This window comes from Dasypus novemcinctus, chromosome 31, assembly GCF_030445035.2.
Source record: "Dasypus novemcinctus isolate mDasNov1 chromosome 31, mDasNov1.1.hap2, whole genome shotgun sequence".
NCBI classification, from domain to species: domain Eukaryota; kingdom Metazoa; phylum Chordata; class Mammalia; order Cingulata; family Dasypodidae; genus Dasypus; species Dasypus novemcinctus.
The window spans coordinates 29,414,419-29,440,366 of NC_080703.1; the positions used below are offsets into that span (position 1 = coordinate 29,414,419).

Sequence of the window (25,948 nt, forward strand, 5' to 3'; positions counted from 1 at the left end):
AAGTGGTAAAAGAGAATTTGGAGAAATAATAGCTGAAAATTTTCCAACTCTTATGAAAGAAATGAACGTATACATACAAGAAGCGCAGTGCACTTCCATCAGAATAAATGCGAACAGATGTACTCCATGACACATACTACTCAAAATGTCAAACATCAAAGATAAAGAGAAAATTCTAATAGCACCAAGGGAGACATAAACCATTACATACAAGGGAGGCCCAGTAATACTTAATGGGGATTTCTTATCAGGAACCAAGAAGGTGAGAAGACAGTGATATGACACAATTAGGTTACTGAAAGAGAAAAACTCCCAGCCAAGAATTCTTTATCCAGCAAAACTGTCCTTCAAATATGAAGGTGAGTTTAAAATATTCACAAACAAACAGAAACTAAGAGAGTTCATAAAATAGAACCCACCTTTGCAGAAAATATTAAAGGAGCCTTAGAGCCTGAAAGAAAAAGAAGGGAAAGAGGGTTTTGGGGAAGAATACAGAAGAAAGAGTAGCAGAAAAGATAACCAAAACTGTAAAAATACAGATGAAAATAAGATATGACATATGAACACCAAAGAATAAAATGGTAGAAGTAAACAATGTATTTACAGTAATATCGTTCAATGTGAAAGGATTAAACTCCCCAGTCAAAACATAGGCTGTCAGAATGGGTTACAAAGCATGAGCCATCCATATGCTGCTTACAAGAGATTCCCCTTGTATGCAATCAGCTGAAACTTAAAGACAGAAAAAGGTATTCCACACAGGCAGTAACCAAAAAAGAGCAGAGGTAGCTATATTAATATCAGACAAAACAGACTTTAAATGCAAAAAAGTTATAAGACATACAGAAGGCCATTGTATATTAATAAAAAGGACACTCCAACAGGAAGAAACAGCAGTCATAAATATCTAACACCTACCAGAGTGCCCCAAAGTACCTGAGGCATACACTGGCAAAAATGAAGGAAGAAATAGACATCTCTACAATAATAGCTGGAGACTTCAAAACACCACTCACATCATTACATAGAATGACTAGAGAGAAAATCAACAAGGAACTAGGGAACTTGAACAATATGATAAACAAGCTAGCCCTAAGAGACATACACAGAATGTTGCAACCAAACTCAGCAGGTTATACATTCTTCTCAAGTGCTCATGGATCTTTCTTCACGATAGACCACATGCTAGGTCACAAGGCAGGTCTCAATAAATATAAAAAGACTGAATTATACAAAGCATCTTCTCAGATCACAATGGAATGAAACTGGAAATCAATAATAGACAGGAAAGTGGCAAATTCACAAATGTGTGGAGGCTGAACAACAAACATCTAAACAATCAGTGGGCCAAAGAATTTGTAAATGAAATCAGTAAACATATTGAGATGAATGAATATGAGAACACCACTTAAATCTCATGAGATACAGCAAAGGCAGTCTTGAGAGGGAAATCTATAGCCCTAAACACCTATATTAAAAATGAACAGTGAGCTAAAATCAAAGATCTAACTGAACAACCAGAAATACTAGAAAAAGAACAGCAAACTATTTCCAAAGCAAGCAAAACGAAAGAAATAAAAAAGATTAGAGCAGATATAAATGAAATTGAGATTTTAGAAAAAAAAGAAAATCAACAAAACCAAAGCTGGTTCTTTGAAAAGATCAATAAAACCAACAAACCCCTAGCTAGACTAATAAAGAAAAAAAGAGAAGATGCAATAAAATAAAATCAGAAATGAAAGGGGCAAAGTTACAACTGATTCCACATAAATAAAAAGGAGCACAAGAGAATATTATGAGAAACTGTATGCCAACAAACTAGGCAACGTAGACGAAATGGAGAAATTCCTAGAAATGCACAACTTACACTGATACTACAAGAAATACAAGAACTTAACTAGCCAATCACATTTAAAGAGACTGAATCTGTCATCAAAAATCTCCCAAAAAGGAAATGTCCAGGACCAGATGGCTTCACAGGTGAATTTTACCAAGCATTTTAAGAAGAATTAACACCGATCCTGTTTAAATTCTACCAAAAAATATTGAAGAAAGGAAAATTACCCAACACATTTTATGATGCCAACATCACCCTAATACCAAAACCAGATAAAGACAGTACAAGAAAAGAAAATTACAGACCCATCTCTCTAATGAATACAGATGTAAAAATTTCTCTACAAAATACTTGCAAATCGAATCCAACAGCATTATCAAAAGACTTATACATCATGACCAAGGGGGTTTCTTTCTGGTATGAAAGGGTGGTTCAACATAAGAAAATCAATTAATATAATACACTATATTAACAAATTGAAAGAAAGAACCCACAGTATCATCTTGATCAATGCACAAAAGGCATTCAACAAAATCTAGGATCCCTTCTTGATAAAAACACTTAAACCCACAGCCAATACAGTATTCAACTGGGAAAGGCTGAAAGCTTTCCCTCTATGATGGGGAACAAGACAAGGATTGCCCATTGTCACAACTGTTATTCAACACTGTGCTAGAAGTTCTAGGTAGAGCAATTAAACAAGAAAAAAACAAAAAAACAAAAAAACAGGCAGCCAAATAGGAAAACAGGAAGTAAAGCTTTCACTATGTGCAGATGACATGATCCTATATTTAGAAAATTCTGAAATGTCTACAACAAATCTAGCTGAACTATTAAGTTCAGCAAAGTGGCAGGATACAAGATCAATATGTAAAAATCAGTAATGTTTCTGTACATGAGTACTGAACAATCTGAGGAGGAAATTGGGGGGGGGGGGGGATTCCATTTACAATAGCAACTAAAAGTCTCAGATACCTAGGAATTAATTTAACCACGGATGTACAAGACCTATATGCAGAAAACTAAAATAAATAAATAAATAAAAATGCCAAAAAATTGAAATTTTTAAAAGACCTAAACAAATGAAAAGACATTCCATGTTCATGGGTTGGGTTGGAAGACTAATTATTGTTAAGATGTCAATATTACCCAACCTGAATTATAAATTCAATGCAATTCCAATAAAAATTCCAACAGCCTACTTTACAGAAATAGAAAAGGCAATTACCAAATACATTTGGAAGGGAATATGTACCTGACTAGCCAAAAGCATTCTAAAAAAGATGAGCTACAAGGGAGGAATTTCACTGCCTGACCTTGAAACATATTACAAAGCTACAGTGGTCAAAACAGCATGGCACTGGCATAAAGATAACACTTATCAATCAATTCAAAATATCTATCCTAGGAAACTATGTCTTTAAATTTCTAACTATTACAAGGTCAACATTTCACTTTTATACTGGATGAGTCAGTATAAATATGGAATATTTCCCTCTCCATCTCCCCATAAGGAAATACAGTATTTCCTTATGGGGAAATATCAATTATAGATATTTTGAATATCTTATCTTAAAGATAAGATATATCAATCAATTCAAAATTTCTGTAAACATACAACTTCTCTAAGAAAAATATTATGCAAAAAAAACACACAAACTTTAATTTCCTTCTGTATATCCTACTAAAGTTTAATAACATACTTTTATCATTGTCTATTTGGTAGCTTTATAAAATGCCTTTCCTCTGAAAAACTGATTTCGAATTCTTGGTTTTTTACGAGAAACCTCAAAATAGAATTTCTTTTTCCTTTCTTCTTGTTTTAAATTGGAAAAAAAGAGCTTATTTTTTTCTTAGGCACATATAGAAACTGTCACCAAAAACTAAATGACAGGCAATTTCTTGCCATGTCATTAAATTTCACATAGGTCCTTGTCTATGTGACTCATTACCCTGTGATTATTTTACTTCCTTATACTTTAAAAAGTCATTTTGTCTATTGTATCCCAATGCCTAAAACAGCATCTGGCACATTGTAGGCACTAAATAAATATTTTTAAAATAAAAAATATATATATCATTGCTTTCAGATAGTGTGTACACAGTTATAACATTCCTGTTTTATTTTGGAAAAAAAAAAGCTGTGTGAGAAACTAAACTTTGTTGTCTGCAAAGCATTTCAAGAAAACAAGTTATTAATAATGCATTTGCAATTACAGAAAATGTAATGATAATTTTTTTAAAAAGTTGTCTCAAATCTGGTTCCTCTTGGGAAGAAATGAGTATTTGGCTGTTGGAGGTGGAGAAGCCTAAATAATCTTCCAATAAATGTTAATGGAATTAAGACTACTCTGGGAAACCAGCTATCACCTACACATCTTATTATCAGTTAAAAGTCTAGCAACCTTAGAATTCATTTCTGCTACTTAGTTTAACAATGATTATATAGCCATTTTCTTTTCCTATAAAATGTCCCTTACAAGAGTATATCTTTTACTTACCAGATGTGTTTTCTTTGCAGCAAGATTGTAATAAAACTTTAACACATGCCTTATAATTAAGTTAAATAATTGTTATTTGCCTAAATTAACTAAAACAAATGTATAGAAGTTGGTGAGAAAAGACCATATCTAGCTAAATACAGTTAATATCTGGGATATATTTTGTCATAAATTAATAGGGGTACCACTGACTAAAAAGAAAATTTAAGATATTTTATTTGACTAAAATGATAAGGTTATGCATTCTGTATAAGCAAATAATTTTGCTAATAAACTCATTCTGGTAGTTCTAATTGCTAAGTGTGTATTCTAAGAGCAAAATCAATTCTCTCATCAGATAAACTTTAAAACATTGATATACCCGCTCTATTTAACCTAAAAGATAAAAATGAACATCTCTGCCTTTTCAACAATTTTCAAATTAGTCTCAATTGTGAATAAAGTTTCAAAAATAAAAAACATTTCCACATTTACAAATTTTAAACGAGATTATCACTCCGTGTTTTGATGACTTCCACTACCTCAACAATTTAACTTTGTTAATGTTCTTCAAAATTCTACCAACAACCATATACGGCTGCGGTTGTTTCCTCTGAAATAGAAAATTCATAACGCACATTATAGAGGCAATCAAAAAGGTTAAAGATTGATCTTTGGCTGAGCTATTAAAACTGCTCTCAAGAGCGGGTGTGGCTGGGAGGTTGAGCGCCTGTTTCCTCACGTACGAGGTCCTGGCTTCAATCGCCGGTACCTTCTAAAACAAAAACAAAACAACAAAACAAAAACACTGCTCTCGCACTCATCCATCACCGAGCCCAATAAACTGGAGCTAACGGATCTCCTAAGTGATTACATTAATAAATTTTTAAAAATACCATGCAACTTTGGTGTGGTCTTAGCTCAAAGCTGCTGTGAATTTTCACTTAAATCTAAAAGAAAAAGAAAAAAAGACTCAAGAACAATAAATAAATATTTTAAAGTAAACCCTTGAGTTAAATTCACCCTATTGGTGAGCTTACAGCTGGGCTGATGACTTTAAACGCGATACAAAAAAAATCTCCCATCGGAAGCCCGACTTAATATTTAAAACACTTAAATGACAAAATATTACTTAAAGAGATGGCGAGGGGCGTCGGTGCTCCCAACCGGCGGTTAGTGGGGGTAAATTCCCTGTAATTACGGTTTCCTCGTCTGCTTGTCAGCCCTGCGGCCCCCAAGATAGTAAGCAGCCCCACAGCTCGGGGCTCCACAGCTCAGGCCTGGGTGTAATCTAGGAACAACTAAGGGGGGACCAATACAGGGCCGCCGGACAGGACCTCAAAGCTTTACCATTTTCTTCCTCTCGGTCCATACATTTCACTTTTTTTTTACAAAAAGGAGTGTGCTAGAATCCGCGTTTTAGTCTCTGCAGAACAACTCTGGGACCTCGAGCAAGCCAGCCCAGGAGTGTGCGCCTCAAAAGACTGCCCGAGGGTTCGCAACGGCGCCCCGAAAACCGAGGCCCCGAGGCGCGGCTGGCGGGTAAACGCGCACCTAACAAGCGCGCTAACCGCAGCCACAGGAAGGCGCCGGCGCCGTAAACGTGCGCGGGTGCTCCTGAGCGGCGCCCGCGCGCGTCACCCGCTCGGGAACCCGCCAGCGGACGCCCGGGGAAGCCGCGTCGCCCCACCGCGGCACTGAGGGGAGCCCCGGCCCAACCGCCGCCCGGGCGGCGAGCGCTCTTACCCAGCTCCGCCTCCGCCACCGCCTCCTCGCGGCGCCGCCAGCCCCGCCCCGCCGCGGAGGCTCACGGGACATGTAGTGCGCCGCGCCCGCCGCCCCCCCAGCTCCCTCGGGCCTGACTTCCGGTTTCCCGGCGCGGTGCTGGCCCCGGGCCCGCCGACAGCTGGAGCCCTTTTCCGGACGCGCGCTGCGCGGCCTGCGTCCCCAGGCTCCTCGGCGGCGTCCCCCCTGCCCCCCGGCTCGGCGCCCGCGCCGCGGGCCCCGGCCTGGCCGCGCGTTGCTGGGTAACAGGCCTGCGGCGGCCGCGGCTCGCCCCTCCCTGCGGCGCCTGCCGGGCCCCCGCCGAGGGGCAGGGCCGCGTCGAGCCCCGCGCCGCGGAAGCCAAAGACATGGGAGTCTCTCCGCGGCGCTTCCGGAGCGTTTGCCTGCGCTGGGGAACTGAAGGTGTCTTCGAGGAAATCGGAAGCCCGTGGTGACCCCTGGCGACCCTGTGTGTTTTCGGTGCATTTCCAGACACTGGGGAATCGAAACTCGGCGGCCCTGGGGGCGGCCCTCCGTGACCTGGCTGCGGGGTGAGTGACTCGCTTCCGCCGAGCAGGGGCTGGGGTTGCGGGCGGTGCCGGGTCTGAGCTCGCGGGCGGTGCAGGTGAGCAGGGACACGTCACGTTCTCTCAAGCCCCGCAGCCGCCTCCTGACGCGAGGGCGGCCCACCTTCGGGCGTCCCTTGTGCCTGCCACCCCCGCGCCACTGCTGTCCAGGCCCTTCTTGGTCCTTCACTTTACTTCCTCCGTTGCTCATTTTCTTTCCGGGCTCGGACTTACTGGAACCCCTTCCGTTTGATTTCATTCATTGAGACGGCATTTGTCTTGGAAAGGGAAGATGGACGTGTGGCGCGGACGGCACTGCCTGGGGCACCCGAGTGGTGGACACCAGCCTCCTGCACTTTCCCGAGGGCTAACAGTTGGTATTCGTGTCTAGCCTATGCGTTCAGTCGGTTTTCGGTTATTTGCTGAGTGACTACTACATGCAAGGTAGGCTGAGACCCTTGTCCCAATAGACAAGGAAAGCGCATACTCGAAAGTGAGCTAAAATACTCCTGAAAGCTGTAATACAAATAAAAACGCAAACTGCTGCAGACGTATTGGACGTGGGCTAAGTGATCGAAGACAGTGACTCATTAGGATTGAAATTGACCCTTGCCTCAAAACATAGAAGACACTTTCTTTTTCCCTATTGTAATTTTAAACTAGATGTATCAGTAACACTAGACATAGTTTAAATTCAGTTCTCGAAAAATCCCGTATCTAATTACCCAATTTGCAGTGATCACTCCATCTGTAGATTGAGAATATGCCTCCCTGAAAGGGTTGTTAACTTTTAAAAAATGAAATATTGTTTGCAAACTGGGAAGTTGTATACAAATATTAGGTTTTAATATTAAAGGGGCAGCAAATGTGGTGGGAAATACACGGGATTAAGTCATCACACCAGGATCTGAGTCCTGAATTTTCCACTTATGCAGTTGACACTGGGCAAGAGGTAAACATCTTTCCTCATTTTCTCCCTCTCTGAAATGGGAGTAATGCTTACTCTGAAGCCACCACAGCATAGTTTCTTAAGAACTTTGTGGCTCTGGAGTCATCTGGCTGATTTCATTCATTCCTGGCCCATCTGTCTCTCCAGTCCCTGCCTTTCCAACACTTGCATGTCTTAGTTTCTCCACTGTGAGGTGGAAGATTCTTGCCTACCTCAGAAAAAGAATAAAAGAGTTCCTGTAAAAGGCATAACTTACTGCCTAGCATATTATAGGCACTGTAAAAATAATTACTACCACAGAAGGTTGTCGTGATTATTAAATAAAACGAAGTTATGAAGTTCTTTGTAATCCATGAAATAATAGATGTAACGTTTTTTTCTTTCTTATGCTGTTTATATTCTGAAGTGAAATGTAGTTGTCTAATCACTGTTACAAAATAATAAAACTGATAACACCAGTAGCATTTAGTGTATAATAGTTGCTCAGTTGCATTGCAATACACTTTATGAAAGCAATGAAAGGAAATAACTGCTTTTCTTACTTATGTTGCAAGATAGTCTTATGATTCCCTGGCCATACAAACTGATTTCTAGACGAATGCTGTTAACTCAGTGAGGGCCAAGAACATAGACTTTTTCTTACATTTTTTGGGTACTCAGTGAATTACCGGACAGTTAGTGCTAAGAGAGATAGATTATCTTCAAAAAAGGTATTTGATTATCCTTTCTGATCAAACTAGTCAATTTCTGCCACAATTATTTCACTATAAATAGAGAAAAAGCGTAAGTGTTGGTCTGTTCGTTTGCTTCCCTAAGACTTAATCCTTGTTCCATAGTAACTTGACTGATTATTAAGGAAGTGGGTAGGGATATTGACACTTCTCAGAGTAGAAATGTGATGGAAATTCCAAATAAGGTTCAGTTTGGGAAGCGATGTAGAATAAAGAACCTACTAGATAGGCCTTGATTCAAACCTTAGTTCTTACACAGGCTGCCTGTGTGATCTCATAGGCAAGTTTGCCTCATCTCTCTCTTTGAGCCTTAGTTTCCTCATCTATGGTGCTGATGACACCTTTCTTGCCAAGTGTGGTGTGTACTTAAGGAAGTAATATGTGTAATATACTCTTATTTGATGCTTTTGTTTCCTGGACTGTTCAAGCAAGTACCATGAAATGGGTTGAATTAGACAATGGGAATTAATTTGCTTACAGTTTTGAGGGCAGGAAAATGTCCATATCAAGGCATCCTCAAGGCAATGCTTTCTCCCCAAAGACTAGCACCTTGGCTCCTCTGTCACAAGGCAAGGCACATGGTGGCATCTGTTGGTCTCCCTCTTTTCTGGGTTTCATTGATTTCAGCTTCTTGCTTCAATTTGGTGGCTTTCTCTTTGTCTGAATTCATTCCAATTATAAAGGACTCTTAAGTAATAGGATTAAGATCCATCCTGATTGAGGTGGGTCACACCTTAAGTGAAGCAGCCTGATCAAAATGTCCTACTTATAATGAGTTCACACTCACAGGAATGGATTAAAGGACATGTTTTTCTGGGATATAGCTTCAAACCACCAAACTCAGTTATTGACAAAAATGTGAATGCCTTCTCTCTCTTTATGTTTCCATGCTTCATTCAGATTAAAAATTTACCTTCTCAGTTTAGAATGTGGCATCTTAGTGATATAGTCTCTGTCATTTTGCAGGTGAGAAAAGTTAGATCTGGAGAGATAAAGTGTACTAATCAAGTTGACAGATCCTAGACTAGAATCCAGATTTTTCAAATTCCAGGCCTGTGTTTTTTTAATTGTATAGTTCTGCCTTGCCCAGATCCTTACTGGCAAATTAGAATCCATGTTGTATTGCCTCACAGATTGTTGTTTTAAGTTCACAGATTTAGAAGTCATTTTACCTGGGTTCACATCCCAGCTTTGCCATTAATTAGTTGTGTAGCCTTAGGGAAGTTATGTAATTTTTTTTAAGACTTGGTTTATAAATTAGGATAAGAGCGCCTACTTCATAGGAAACTAGGAAAATACAAGTAAAAGCACTATTTTCTGGCATATGATAAGTGATCACTAAATGGTAGATATTAAAATGATGAAATATGAAAGGAGGATAATCATTTATATAAAAAAGACCAATCTGGTGTCAGAAGATAATTTTGTGTTTTCTAGTATCTCAAACCTAGGTATATGAAGGAATAGAAAGAACTGAGGAGGCGGCAGACTTGGCCCAGTGGTTAGGGTGTCCGCCTACCACATGGGAGGTCCACGGTTCAAACCCTGGGCCTCCTTGACCCGTATGGAGCTGGCCCATGCGCAGTGCTGATGCGCGCAAGGAGTGCCCTGCCATGCAGGTGTACCCTGCATGTGTCCCCTGCGTAGGGGAGCGCCACGTGCAAGGAGTGCGCCCTGTAAGGAGAGCTGCCCAGCATGAAAGAAAGTGCAGCCTGCCCAGGAATGGTGCCACACACACGGAGAGCTGACACAACAAGATGATACAACAAAAAGAAACACAGATTCCTCTGCTCCTGACAACAGCAGAAGCGGACAAAGACGACGCAGCAAGTAGACACAGAGAACAGACAGCAGGGGGTGGGGGGGGGTAAATAAATAAATCTTTAAAAAAAAAAAAAAGAACTGAGGACCCTCTCAATGTTGATTGTGGTGAAGTTGGAAATTTAAGGTATTAATTTCTGAAATAATTCTGATTGATAGTGCTTGGTTCTGCATTGTTGTTTTCTTAATGCCTCTCTCCTCTACCCTCTGGAACTACTGTTCTGTTTTCTTCTCACCTTATTTAACAGATGGAGGCCTTCTTTCTCCCTTATCATTCTTGGAAATTTCACTATTCTCAGCAATAATTCTAAACATCTTTTGTGTCAAACTTTTTGAACTCTCTTTTTGCTTCTACTTCTGTTATATCTTTAAGAAGAAACAAAATTTAATAGCCAATGTATAAGATGTTTGCGTGACTACATATATATTTCCTTGTAGAATATATAAATAAATATACCTTCTATACAGTTGTAATATGATGAATGTGAAATTACTTTAATGTTACAAGCACAGAATCTCCCCCAAAAGTTAGGTGGTATTTACTAATTGATTACATAGTAATAATCATGCTTGCAAATGTTTAAGATTACTGGTTATAACTGGAATTCTGTAAATCATGTATTAGTTACTTAGCTCTGTTCTTTCTAGATTAGTGGTTCTCAAATTTAAAGTACAGTTGAAGTTTTCACCCCAAATATTTGATTTGCATAGATCTGCAATGGAGCCTAGCAATCACTATTTTTGAACAAAACTCCAAGTGATTCTAAGTGAATCTCTGCTGTAGGTCATCTCCAGTTTCTTGGGATGTTCTTGAAAAAGCCAAATTTCTTTGTAGCATGTCTTTGTGGAATACATTTATTGATTTTCATGATTGAGAGAAGTCCATGCTTGTCACTGAACAATTTTTTGGATAAGTTTTAAAAGTTAATGATTCTCCTTCCTGCTAGATTATTTAAATGTTGTCTAGTCTTTTGATAGTCTAGTCTTTAATAATAATATGCTCACAACACTCATTTTTGTATAAATTAAAATAAATAAAGGTTTGTTATATCAAGATGATTTAAATTGTAAAGATAAATGTAGTATAGAACAAGTTTTTCATAAATATTAAAGAATAAACTATAGCTTTGTCTAGTTTTTTAAGTAAAATAGCTGGTTAAGCTTTAACCATTTATCCAGAAAATCAGATTTCCTGGACCAGCTGCCTCAGATTCCCAGTTTTCTTTTCAGTGTAATAATAAATATAATGAGCTATCCACCTTGAATTATTTGCTACCTTCCTAACATACATATTTCCTGGGGCCTGTAGCTTTTCGTTTGTGGAAGTCTGGTTTGTAAAGAATAATATGCTAAGTACGAATATTTCTGATAGTATGTGGTAGATTTATTTTTGCAGTGATAATTAAAATTTTAATCTTATAAAAACTTTAAATGACAATTACTTTTAAACTTAATGAAACTTGATGCATATCTGTGCTGCTAGTGAATTTTCTCTTTGATGTGCTTAAATATATGGCTTTTTCTCATATAACTTTAGGGGAGATAAGCAGTTCTCCTGCTGCTTTCCAGTGCAGTTCAACTCATATTTACAGGATACAGAATGAATCTATAGAATATGATATAAAACTGGACAAGTGTTTTGGTGTAAATAATATCTTTCTTATATTTAAAGAGAGACCAACATATGTAACTTTTTGGTGTTTTATAAATAAAAGGCAACAGATACACATACATAAAATAAGTTAGTCTAACTACTCTTTTGCTCTAAAAATATGTATTTTGACCAGTATTTTTATATTAATGCAGCCCCTTTGATCTAAGGTACTGGTAAACCCTTCCACAGGTTCCTACTTTTGTAGTTCTTTTTCTTTTTTTAAAAATATTTTTATATTTCCAAATTTATACTCTATACCCAACAATAAACAAATTCTTCTCTCTTCCCCCAGCCCTCTGGTAACCTCAGTCCACTTTCTTTCTCTATGAATTTGCTATTTCTAAATATTTCATGTAAGTGAAATCATGCAGTATTCATCCTTATGTGTCTTGTTTATTTCATTCAGCATAAGCATAATGTTTTCATTTCATTATTTCTCATGGCGAAATAATATTCCATTGTGTATTTATACCACATTTTGTTTATCCTTTCATTTGCTGATAGACATTTGAGTTGTTTCCACCTTTTCGCTATTGTGAATCATGCTGCTTTGAACAGTAGTATCTAAGTATCTTTTTGAATCCCTATTTGCCATTTGTTTGGGTATATATACCAAGGAGTGGAACTGCCAGTCAAATGGTAATTCTACATTTAACTTTTTGAGGACTCTCCATCCTACACATACTTGATCCCCTCGTCGAAAATCAATTGGATATAGGTGTGTGAGTCTAATTCTGAACTTTCAGTTCTATTCCATTCGTCTACATGCCTGTTCTTATGCCAGTACCACAATGTTTGATTGCTGTAATTTTATAGTAAGTTTTGAAACCAGAAAGTGTGAAACCTCCAAATTTCCTTGTAGATGCCAGTGAGTTTTACCACTTAGTTAATTCCAACCTTGCTTTTCAGCTCATTCATTTTTCTGGTGGAAGGAGTGATCTATAGAGCTTCTTACTATGTCATTTTGCATTGTGCTCTCAACAAGAGATTTGATGTGTTCCCTACTTTTGCACTTCTTGATGAATTTAAGTGCATAAAATATTCATTGGGAAGGGAAAAAATACTAATAGTTCTGTCTCTGAAATCTGAATGCTTTGCTATATACTAATTACCTGGTTTGGATAAGCTTCATGACCTTTCTGGGCCAGTTTCTTCATCTGAAATGGGTTTTAAAAATGGGATAATATATTTAAAACACTTAGCACAATGCTAAGTAGTTCATTTGGTTGTGAATTTTTTTCTACAAATGTTATGTGAGTGTTCTTTGCATTCTCTAATCACATCCAAGTCTTTCTTTTAAAATTTCACCAAATAAAGACCATAATCTGTAGTCTCCATAAAGGACCATCTTAGTTTGTGTCTGTCCTGACTTTCCAATCTCATCTCCTGCCACTCCCTTTCTTAGATCTTTCCTCCATAATTTTTCAGGCCTTTGAACTTGATAATTTGATCACCTTGCTGAAAGCAAAGTGTAAAGATATAACTACAATGAAGATAACCACCATCTCCACTTTAGATTACAGGTTTAAGGATAAAAAGATCTTTTGTGATACTTCCTTTGAACACCAATATACCTCTCCTCCATCCTTGTGGCATTCTGTATTGTTTCTAACGTCTTACTTACCTTTACAGTATAATGATTATTTTTTTGCTCAGCTTGTCCTCCATACTGGTTTTTCTTGCTGAGTTAATGATTGTTTAATGGATAAAAATGAATGAATAGGAAATCACCCAGCAGAGCTAATGAGAACCTGGTGGAACGCAAAAGCACATAGGCTCTGAGCCTTTGAGTAAAGTGCACAGACTCTGGGACATCTGTTTTAACAGTACAGAGGAGTTTATGCTTATTTCTTGCTTTCAAGCTGTCTTTAGGGAAAAAAAATTATTCAAATTGAATAAATGCTTTTCATTTGGTTGGGTTTTAAGTTATAAATCAGATGTCTCTTATGGGCTCAATTTTACCTCTTAAACTACACTAGCTGTCTACCCTTGTCATTCTATTTGTTCTTCTTTTAAATATAATTTTAAAATATTATATGTGAGTCACATGGAGATACATATGCATACTTCCAGTTTACAGTGGTAATAGCCCATACTTTTTGAAAGGAATTATGAGGGTTTTAACTAGCAGCAGCTTGACTGGGATGATGGTTGCAATTTCTGAGTAAAGCTGAACCCAGAAGGGGAAAAGTAAACCCTGTTAGAGGAAGAGAACACTTAAACTCTTTAGCTCCATCATTAGGAGAAAATATAGGTGTAGCTTACATAGGAAGTAGCAGAAGTTAATTATGGTTATAAAGATCTGCCACTGTTTAGAATACTCTTTATGTGGGCAGCATAGTTCTTTCCTTTTTTTATTTTTTCAATGAAAGGTGTGAGTTTACCGAACAATCATGCATGAAATAGAGGATTTTCATATACCACCTTATTATTAAGACCTTGCATTGGTGTGATGATTTGTTACAATTGTTGAAAGCACATTTTTATAATTGTACAGTTAACTATGACGCATGGTTTAACTTAGGGTTCACTGTGTTGAGGAGTTCCATGGGTTTTTAAAAAAAGTTTTATTCTAGTACTATATGTACAATTTAACATTTCCCCCTTCTAACCACATTCAGATATATATTTCAATTCTGTTACTTACGTTCACAATGTTGTGCTACCATCACCACTATCCATTACCAAAACATTTCCATGGTTTCAGATAAAAATTGTGTACCTTTAAGCCTTACCTCCTTATTCCCTATCCCCAGCCCCAGCCCCTGGTAACCTAGTGTTCTTACTCTTGGATATTCTTTATAAACTGGGAGAGATTCTAACTTATGAGTAGGAGTAGTTTTATATAGTTAGAAATTTGTAAATTGTTGGTGAATTGACTGGATGGCAAGTTGCTTATACTCAAACTTGTAGTATACTCATTTATTTTTGCTTTTCCTATAATTCTAGATACACAAATTGTCATACACTGTACACCCTGACTTTAATTCAGAACAAGCTTTTGGATGTAAAGTCAGAAAAGCAAAAAAATTGTGATAGACCAGATCCAGAAAAACACACAAAACGTTTCATTAGTATTCATGTTGTCTGAAAGGAAGCAAAACAAACTTAACAGGCATTGATCCTGGGAGGGAGGTAAGAAATTTTGGAGGAAAGCAGGCATAGTGAACCATGGATTCTGTAGTTAAATGCCCTGTGTTTATGACTCAACTCTCCATTTACTATGTTACTTTGGGAAAATTGCATAAATTCTTTCTCAGTTTCCTCATCTATTCAACAGTGACTAAGTGACTGATACTAGTAAGCCATCAAATATTTCAAGTAAGGGATAGTAAATATAAATAAAACTTTCAATAAATACTTAATCTAGATACTTGAAATTTCATTGATAGTCTATTTAGAATGCTGTATTTAGTATTTTATTTTAAACAAAATATTTTAAGGGATTCTTCTAGATTGTCTTATGACCTGCTGTCCTCTTACCCTGTTTTCCTCATAATATTTAACAAGGTTCTAACTATAATTGCTTACAATTTTGCAGAAACATAAGTCTTTAGTAAAGAAGGATGAACGCAGCAGGAAAAGTAGATATAGAAAGTACTTGCTCACTAGTAATCAATTTTAAGCACCTTCTATACAATGATAGGTTGGAGATAGTGATAAGCAAAACAGACATAGCCTCTGCTGTCACCAAGCTAACATTCTCTTAGCTTTAACTTGAACAAATTATTTTATCCTTCCAAGCCCTACCTATAAAATACAGATGATGCTTACCTCATAGAATTGCTTGCCTGATTAAATAATAATAATAAAAGAACATAATGCATAGTGCTGAGACGTAGCAGGCGATCCAGTGTTAATTTCTTTATATTGTACTGTGAATGCACAACAAATATAACCAATTACCAGTATGAAAAGAATATTAAACAACATTCTATAGTATTATGTTGTAATGAATTATATTGAAAGACTTTTTAAAAAATCTTTAATTAGGAAGCTATAAAACTTGCTACTGCTGTCTAAGAGTGGAAATGTTTATGAAGGAGAAATATATGGGCAAAAAGTATTTAAAATATTGAATCCTTACAGTGAAAGTTTTCATTAAATACAGTTTCATTATCAAGTTATGCTAATAATAGCTTAGGGTATAGTTTTAAATGCTGTATCGGTATTAACTCATTTACTATTCTTAAGAATCCTATGAAGTAGTTTCTGTTACTTCCTATATTTTATAAATGAGAAAACCAAGGCAGAGAGGTTAAGTAACTTACCCAAAGTCACACAGACATTAAGTGGTAGAGCTTGGATTAGAACCCAGGCAGTCTGGATCCAGAGTCCATGCTCTTAACCACGTGCAGTAATACTTCTTCTGAAAGAAATAGGAGCTTTTAAAAATGGCACTGATGTTCAGATTATTCAAATGTATCTTTTTTTCCTGCTCATTTGTTCAGTGAGACATTTGTACCCCCACACACACACCTTTTTTTTCTCTTTTAAATAGCTGTCATGGATGAACTGGTAGAAGATGATATCTGCATTTTGAATCATGAAAAAGCCCATAGGAGGGATACAGTGACTCCAGTCTCAATATACTCAGGAGATGAGTCTGTTGCTTCACATTTTGCCCTTGTCACTGCATATGAAGACATCAAAAAACGACTTAAAGATTCAGAAAAAGAGAACTCTTTCTTAAAAAAAAGAATAAGATTTTTGGAAGAAAAGGTAAATCTTTTACATTGATTATGTTTTATGTTTTATGACAAAAAAAATAATTCAAAATATCTGTAATATTTTCTGTCTTTCTGTTCTGTCTTCCATCGTATATTGAATTTCCAAGGATAACTCACTGTTTATCTCAAAATTCTGGCTATTGTACTTATCATGTTTTTTACATACTATGTGTTTGGTGTGAATATTTGTGGAAGAAGATTTAAGAACTTAAATGGGATATATTCCAGATATTTTCCTTTCCTTTTTTTTTTTCAGATCTCCTTCTGCTCATAGCTGTATATATTTATTCAGAATGTTAAAATCTGAAAAAGTAAATGACACAGCAACAAGGGAGTTAAGCATCAATGGATCTTGGGAACATTGTCCTAAAATGTTGAAATTTTACCAGGACTCAAATCTTCTTTATTTCAATGCTCTGTTTTGTTCTTGAGCATACATAAGAGAAATAATGCTTTTAACAAATAAATCAATACCTTCTCTTTACCTCTTCATACAGAAATGTGACAGTCTAAATGTTTTAGAATACATAAGCAAGTTCACTGATCTAGTGCAAATTATCTGACTTGCACTAGACTTGACTTTGTGTGTCTCGAAATCTTTACTTGTTCATTTGCTTTCTTTTGTTTAATATATCTTTATTACAGTAGTATATTTACAAAACAGTCATGCACATGTGTGGAATTCCCATACAGCACCCCTTCACAAATAAACCACACCGTTGTGGAACATTTGTTAAAGATTATGAGATAATGTCACCAGACTGTTACCACCAACCATGGATAGCACACATTTGGCATATTTTTCCCATACTCCCTATTATTAGCAGAGTACATCTTTGGCATTGACGTAAAAATATTACAGGATTGTTGTTAACTACAGTCCATAGGTTACATTAATTGTATTTTTCCCATGCTTCTCCACATTGCCCCCACCCTGCAATAGTGATATCCATCCACTCTAGTTCATAGAAGGACATTCTTGCATTTGTAGTATTAACCACAATTCTTATCCACCTCTGCCTTCACTGTGATATTCAGTCCCTAGATTATTCTCTAGCTTTCTTTCAATTGACAATTAAATCCCTAGACTACCCCTTTCAGCCACAATCCCATTTATAAACCAGCTCCTACTCACTATAATGTATTACCATCACCTCTATCCATCTGCACATTTTTACAGTCAAGTTAATTAAAACTTCTACATATATTCAGCATCAGTACTCTTTCACAGCCCTCCTCTTATCTCCTAATAACCTATACTCTAGGCTTTAACTCCATGCATTTATTCTTCATATTTAGTTTATATTAGTGATACCACACAATAAATATTTGTCCATTAGTGTCTGGCTTATTCCACTTAGTATAATGTCTTCAGGATTTCATCCATGTTATCACCTGTCCGAATTTCATTTCTTCTTACTGCAGCCTAATATTCCATCATATCTATATACCACATTTTGATTATCCATTCAAATGGCAATTGTGAATAATGTTGCTGTGAACATTGGTGTGCAAATGTCTATTTGCCACCATAGTTTTCAGTTTTTCTGGATATATTCCTAGTAGAGGAATTGCTGGATCATATGGCAGTTCTATATTTAGCTTCTTGAGGAACCACCAAACTGTCTTCCACAGAGGCTACACCATTTTACAATCCCACCAACAGTGAAGGAGTGTTCCTGTTTCTCCACATCATCTCCAGCACTTAGTTTTCTGTTTTTTAGTAATGGCCTTTTGATGCGGTGTGTGATGATATCTTATTATGTTGATTTGCATTTCCCTAATAGCAAGTGATGTTGAACATTTTTTCATGTGCTTTTTGGCCATGTGTATTTCTTCTTAGGGAGAATTGTCTATTCAAGTCTTTTGCCCATTTTTTAATTGGATTGCTTGCTCTTTTATTGTTGAGTTGTATGATCTCTTTATATAGAATGGAAATCAAACCCTTATTGGATAGTGGTTTCCAAATATTTTCTCCCATTGAGTGGGCTACCTTTTTACCTTCTTGACGAAGTCCTTTGAATCACAGAAGTGTTTAAGTTTGAGGAGGTCCCACTTATCCATGTTTTCTTTATTGCTCGTGCTTTTGGTATAAGGTTCAAGAATCCACCACCTACCACCAGGTCTTGAAGGTGTTTTCCTACAAAAGCTCCAGCTTTTATATTTAGGTTTTTGATCCTGTTCATTTACTTTTGAGTTTTAAAGTATTACCGTAGGTTAGTTTATATATTTTTTCAGGTCAGATCAGTTTGTTTATATTTTACAAAGCATCTTGCATAAAAGATGAAGGAAATGGATCATTTGCAGCCAAGGAAATGCATTATCCTATTAAAGAAACATGGGGATATGACTTGATAGTCTTCAGTTCATTTAAGGAAGGTAGGGAAGAGAGTCAGTAGTAAAAATAGCCATAATTTCTTCGCATTCATGTGAATTTTCTTTGCTTCAATGGAGACAGTAAGAGAAAGTAACATTTTGGAGGTTGTATCTTCCTTTTAAATTCAATAGAAGAAAAATGTGATTTCATGTATTGTTAACATTGGAAATATTTCTGTACTTTGTGACCAACAATACTATTAATCCTACTCTTGAATAATACAGAATTTAATGAACTAGAATATTCCTTAAAAAGTCAAGTACACCTTTACAAGATATTTTTTCTGATGATGAAAATAAGAAACTATTAGAAAATACCTAAGAATTTCAAGAAAATGGTGTACTGTGTTGAATTCTGATGAATATGTTACAAAACAGATGCTATAAAGTATAAAATACCAATTGGGTAAAGACATGGAAGGCTTTTGAAAATAGTCTGCATTCTTTTGTTTTAACTGGTATCAATTATAAATGTATGGAAGCGAAATGTTCATTTAATAAATGAACATTTCTTTGCATTACAGCAATTGATATGGTGCCATCAAGAGACTGACTTATTTTTTAGTGTAGCATATCCTTTTTAAGTGTTCTCTTCTAATTTTATAGCTTATTGGATCTCGATTAGATGAAGAAACAAGTTCTGTGGGACGAGAACAAGTAAATAAGGCTTATCATGCATATCGAGAGGTCTGCATTGATAGAGATAATTTAAAAAGCAAATTGGATAAAATGGTAAGTTGTTTTGAAAAAAATGATATCCATATATTGCAAATTAGTTTTCCCCTTGAGGATGTTTAAAATTAGAAAGAAGAGGTTAAAGATTTACATTAATTAAAACATTTAAAATATAGATGCTCAAGACAAAAATGGAAATTTTTTTATATTTGTTACATTTCTATCAAAATAAACAAATGGCATATAATGATGTTTAGGCCTTAAATACATCTAACACCACTAACTTGTTTTGAAAAATCTTGACATGATAGATTTTGTCATTGTATTAAAACAAAAAATAAAAGCTATTATGTGAAATACATACTAAATTAGAAAAAGAAAAAAGAGATTAGTGAGAAATTGAATTCATTTCCCCACCTCTTAAAGGGTCCTATGACTTTTTCAATACCTACCTGAAAACTAAGATAGAATACCAACCTATAGATTTTATTGAATATAATTTGGCATTTTCCATACTTAAACAGAATAAAGACAACTCTGAATCTTTGAAAGTATTGAATGAACAGCTGCAATCTAAAGAAGTAGAACTCCTCCAGCTAAGGACAGAAGTGGAAACTCAGCAGGGTATGCTGCTTATGAATATTCTAACAAAATAATACATTTGTCCATTTACGTGTTATATGCCTTATCAGTTTTCTGTATCTTTATGCTAAAGGCTTAATTTTTATTTTTTAGGCTTTTGTTAATTTCTCTGTTCTGCTTTCACAAAGTATCAACTCATTTTAATTTTTAGTTAGATATAAATTGCTTGTTTCCTAGGGAAAATGTGCCATTTTTAACTTCAGGGCTAGTTTGTAATAAAATAGAAGAGGAAAGTGGGAAACTTTTTGCCCACTAGTATGCCCTTGCTTTCCTTTACTACTATACCTTTTCCCAGTTTTAGACACACTGCCATGGTGTAGTTATATTTTCTTTTTTTCTTTCTGAAGTTTGTTTAAAATGTGCACATGAAATGCTGGTTTGGAAAATTAAATCTGGGGATATGCGTATAAATAGCCTGTTCCTGTGAACATTCCCCTGAGACAAGCTGAAGAGTAGGCCCCTGAGAGACCTTTTGCTAGGAAATTGAGATCTCTTATAGCTGGGTAGGCTTTTTCTAAATAGAGATTAAGGTACTGAGTATTGTGTTCAAAATCAAGGATAAAGCAGTATCCAGTTGTAATGAGTTTCTACTTTGGAATGTTTATAAATAAAATGCTATTCAGTGTTCCAGGCCTTAAGTCAAACTTCATATTCTCTTAAGACACTAGGTGACGTAATTAGCTGACTGAGCCTGAATTTATTACTTTTCATCACTGTTCTAACCTTGATGTATACAAAATAGATTATTGATCTGTCTATAGTTCTAGCCAAATGCTTGATTTCTAGACTGGGAAATTTGTACTTTAAACTAAACAAAAAATGGGGTAATGAAGGTGATTATATTCTAAAATAAGATTCCTAGATTTCTTATTAGCACAAATCTTTGGGAGTACTTACTGTTTTTAAAAATTACTGATGTTTTATATTAGCTGTTCTGTTATCTTTATTTTACCAACATAATCTTTTTGGGATTGCAACCAACACAGAAGGCAGAGATAACAATTTTGATGTCCATCCTTTTTGTAGTGATGAGGAATTTAAATCCCCCTTCATCCGACTGGGAAGTGGAAAAGTTGAGCTGTGACTTGAAGATCTATGGTTTGGAACAAGAGCTGGAACTGATGAGGAAAGAATGTAACGATCTCAAAATAGAGCTACAAAAATCCAAACAAATGGTACTGCAGAATTATTAAATTGAGAAATTCAGTGTTCTGTGTGCATCATATGTAGGATTTATAACTAAGTTCTAAGTCATAGAGCTGACATAAATTGTAACTACTTAAAAAGGAAATGATCTCCACTGAAAAATTATGCTTATTGTTTTTAATCATTTCTGCTAAAATTTGATAAACTGTATACTTTCAATGATTCTGGAATAGTATACTTTTGTTGTTTAAAAAAACTTAACAGTTTATTTATTAATATACTATAATTGGTCTTTCAACCTCCCTTTCCAAGTTTCCTTAAATCATTTCTTTTCTCTGAAAAATTTAAAGAGAACTCAGGTTTAATGATTATCTACCCCAAAGACAAAACTTCATTTTTAAAGTTCTTAAAAAAATATACAGAGTCTGCTTCTTGTTCAAAGGTCTTATAAATTATGGTCAACTTTAACTATCAGCAAAGAGCTGAAAATTCAGGAAATTGGGAAGAGGAAAAAAAATCTCAAATTGTTGAACTGTGCAAGTCTGCTTGGCCTAAAGTCATCCACTAAAACACAGACTGCCTCTAAAGTCCTCATCAGGAGTCTTTTCACTAATACTTTACATTCATTTCCAACAACCTTGGATACATGACTTCAAATGTCATGATAGATAGCTCTGAGGATAAAAAAAGGAAATGATAAAGAAGTTGGGAAATGTGAGAACCATGTACCAAATGCAAAATTTAAAATAGCTCTTAAAAGAAAGTGAAAAGCTTAGTAGTCTAGAGTGAAATAGCGACTATGTATTTTAGTAGCCTCTGTGGACATTCATATATTTCAGACTAAGGTAATCAGCTATATAATTGGTTCTCAGCTTAACCATTTTGCCCAACAGAACATTCCAGCAGCATAGAGGCGGTGTCTCCAAACCCAGGTTTCTTTAGGATGCAATGGGAACGTATGTATGGGAAGTTCCACCTAAAAGAGGAACCACTTCCTAAACTTCTGAAGGCCAGCCAGGACTCTTGCCTCTTAATCCCAGGTGTCCTTAGATGGAGCTGACACTTATCTTTTCCATAAGTGCAGTCTATTTTACAGGTGACCACCATGTAAGAATCTGTCAGGCATTAAGAATGATAACAGTATTCGGTCTTGGCTGTGGTAAAATGAATTCCTCTTAACTGGGCTATAGAACTTCCTTTGGAGCCCCCAGCCCTGATAAAAGGAAACATTTATTATAAAAATTACTGTCAATTCTCTTAGAGCCAAAATGGTTTTTCCCTGCTTGACATCTGAAGTTGATTTTTCCATCTTTAAACCCTATAGACATACCACAATTCTTCAAAGCTTCCAGCATCTTTTCCCAGAAGTCCTTTACCACAGCCAGTGAGTGATCTCTTTAAAAAGTAGGTTTGCAAGGAAATATGTGTACCCTGAAGCTCTCAAATATAATGGCCAACATTTACATTACTAGAAAGGAAATCATTTGATTGGTTTTATACATAATGGATATTTTGTATGGAATGGAATCATGCTTAAGAGTATTGGTTTTAGAATCATAAAAACCTGGCTCTTAATTGTGATTTTGCTTATTTGCTATTTACATCAGGAGTCATTTAACTGTTTTGTACTTGTTTTCTGTAAAATAGACAATAACTATTTTTTAATAAAGTTAATTAATGTGTGGAAAGTAGTGTAGTATCCAATACACAGAGTGTTCAGTAAGTGAACGTTTTTAGGTAACAGGTTAATCCAGCAAAGCAGTGCTTTTAGGAGTATGTGTGTGTATGTGTGCCATGCACAATTGCATTCAGGTGTATATGTCTTTAGGTGTGCATATTGGGTTACAATTTCAGTTCTTAATGTATTAGTTACTTTTTCCACTAGATGGTGCTAGGGAATAAATTTGTTTTTACTTTAATTCATCTATCATAAATCACAGAAACAGACTTTGAGAGGACAAGGAACTAGAAATCTCTCTCTTCTTTTACTAACAATGAAACTGAACCTGAGAGATTGAGTAACTTTTAGGTTTAAAGGTAAGATAAAGGGGATTATTAAAACAACATGGTTCCCATCCTATAAGGAATTTTTAGGGTAAGAGGGGGATGTGAAGTAAACAGGGCTTATAGCTAATACAAAGAAATGAACAAGGGAAAGGAAGAGAGGAAATGGTTAATAACAGTGTAGCAAGAGTTCCAAGTTGAAATCTTGATGTTACGGAAATGTACTTTAAATCCTGTTTCACTGGTACTGCTGATCAGAGTCTTCTTGGATATGGAAATCAAAGAGCATGCTAAGGAGAAGAATTTATGTTCACAATAATTCTGCTTATATCTGCCAGCCTTATTTTGCAAATATTTAAGATGGTACTTTCTGTGACACATTTTATAACACCTTCTAAAGTGTTTATTAGTGTCCTTCATGGACATAATAGGGTGGGTTTTTTGTTTTCATTTTAGAAGATTTTAGTAAATGGTTGATTAGTATTTGGTATTAGTGAGGGCAAGGTTATATGGTCAGGTCCACTATAGACCTTTTAAAAGACTTTGTGTCCTCCCATATTCTAGCCATTTATAGTCAGAACAGTTGCTCTTCTGGAAACAAACAAAACTCTTGGGCCAAAGTGTCTGAGGTCCCTAATATTATCCCACTTAGAAACCTTAGATTGGCTGTAGTATATTAAAGGTTCTGAGAACGCCTGGACTGTAGGAATTGGTTTAACTTGAACACTGTTTCGCAAGATTGTATGGCCTTGGAGCCCTGTTTATGTGAAACTCCCACATCATACTGGCACTAGTTACTACAGACATGTTGGGAAACATATCAGTTATTGCCATTAGAAGATGGCAAACTGATGATTGGGTAAGAACAAGATCTTTGAATATTAAAGACAATCCCTTTGAGCCTATTAATTTACATTAGATTTTCTGAATTGTTAGGAGGACCACACTGTCAGATTTTTAAAAATCTTTGGCTTTTAAAATGAAGATTTCTGTTGTACATAATACGTTACGTAAAGAGTAATTATATATCTTTTATCTTTACGTATATACTAATTATATATATTTTATTTTGGAAAGTCTTTATTTTTTTTTTAAAGGCATTACCAGGCATTGAACCCAGGACCTCATACATGCAAGGCAGTCACTCAGTCACTGAGCTATACATGTTCTACTATATTAATTAATAAGACAAGGAAACTAAAAATGACTTGATAAGATTCTTTTACTTTATGTGGAGAACAGTAAAGAAAAATGTTCAAGATCATTTGTCTTGTATAGTGGTCAAACCTCCTCTAACTCATGGGCCAGTTTGTTTCCCCCTCTTGATAAAGTTCCTGAAGATGCAATTTAATGGCTAAATTCTACTCTATTTAATTCATATCTTCTGAAGAATCCAAGTTCCCAAAATGCTTTAACTAATATAATACAAAGCCTTTTTGATGTTTTACTTTCCTAAGTTCAGGGTACTTGTACCCAAAAACTCCTTGTGCAGCTTTTATACGTCCCACTTTAAAACATAACTTAGACTATGTAAGTAAGATACAGTAAATTTAAATTTTATCTCAGCTGATAATGGCCATGTGTGCCAGTAGAATTAGTACTTTAGAATGCATTCCAAACAAGTGTTACAGAATTGTCTTAAGCATATTAAGTCCACTTTTAAATATCTTTAGAAAGTTCTTTATGTTTTATCTACACTCTAACCTACTAAATTTAAAAGCGGGAGCCAGTGTAGCTCAGTGGTTGAGCACCAGCTTCCTACATACAAGGTCCCAGGTTCAATTCAGTACTTCTAAAAAGAAAAAGTATACAAGGAATTTTTGAAATCCTTGCAAATGGTAAGTTACAGTTCATAGCAAACAGCAAGTCATTTTGTTATCTATGTGGAAGGAAGAAATTTATGTTGCTCCTCCTGTTAAATTTTTGGAATTTTTGTATTAATACCCAAAAGTGAAATATCGATCCATTTTCCCATGTAATTTCTTCACCTGTACCTTGAACAAACCGTAATTTAATGATTTTCTTATCCCTTTTAAATATAAACTTCAGATCCATGTTTTAGGAAATGCATTACACGAGTCACCAAGTTCTTTTACATGAGAACAATTTTATTTTTTAAAGAAAATTTAAGTATTAGTGCTTTAAATAATTGGAATTTAGCAACCTAGGTAGGAGCTATTTCACTAAAATAGAGTATAAAATCTAGCTTTATGCTCTACAATTATAGAGCATTCTTTAAAAGCTGAAAATTTTCTGGTATTAAAAATCTTGAGAATAAGTAGATGTAACAATTACAACTTTTTCACTTTTTTTTTTTTTTTAAACAAATGACAGGATCTGTCTCAGGAAGATAATCTGAAGAGCAGAGATCTCCAAAGACTAAATATTTCAAGGTATGAACATTCCTCAGTATTAAAAAATGTTATCTTCTTCTGTAGGCCACTTTGTTAGGTACCTAGATTTCTGTTATTGATAACCTTTCATAACAAAGAATGGATATTCTTTGGATGCTGAATATAATCTCTGACCATGATATATTTATAAAAAATATTCAGTTAATTAATAAGAAGCCT

At 35.7% G+C, this 25,948-nt stretch overlaps 2 protein-coding genes across 3 annotated transcripts in view; one reads left to right on the plus strand and one right to left on the minus strand.

Annotated features, from left to right (window-relative positions):
• Positions 1–5,754, minus strand: part of ZCWPW2 (zinc finger CW-type and PWWP domain containing 2) — a 148,001-nt gene extending 142,247 nt beyond the window's left edge. Inside the window, 1 exon segment of the mRNA XM_058290656.2 lies at positions 5,668–5,754. Within this exon segment, the coding sequence (XP_058146639.1) occupies positions 5,668–5,693 (26 nt within the window). The 5' untranslated portion in view covers positions 5,694–5,754.
• A 362-nt stretch (positions 5,755–6,116) lies between these two features.
• The window catches only part of AZI2 (5-azacytidine induced 2), a 28,783-nt gene continuing 8,951 nt past the window's right edge, over positions 6,117–25,948 (plus strand). Inside the window, exons 1-6 of one of the 2 annotated variants that reach the window (XM_004473767.5) lie at positions 6,117–6,632; positions 16,304–16,524; positions 19,515–19,640; positions 20,108–20,207; positions 21,252–21,400; positions 25,710–25,768. In XM_004473767.5, the coding sequence (XP_004473824.1) occupies positions 16,309–16,524; positions 19,515–19,640; positions 20,108–20,207; positions 21,252–21,400; positions 25,710–25,768 (650 nt within the window). In that variant the 5' untranslated portion in view covers positions 6,117–6,632; positions 16,304–16,308. The remainder of the gene's footprint in view (positions 6,633–16,303; positions 16,525–19,514; positions 19,641–20,107; positions 20,208–21,251; positions 21,401–25,709; positions 25,769–25,948) is intronic. The other variant, XM_071212860.1, reaches the window with a different exon arrangement.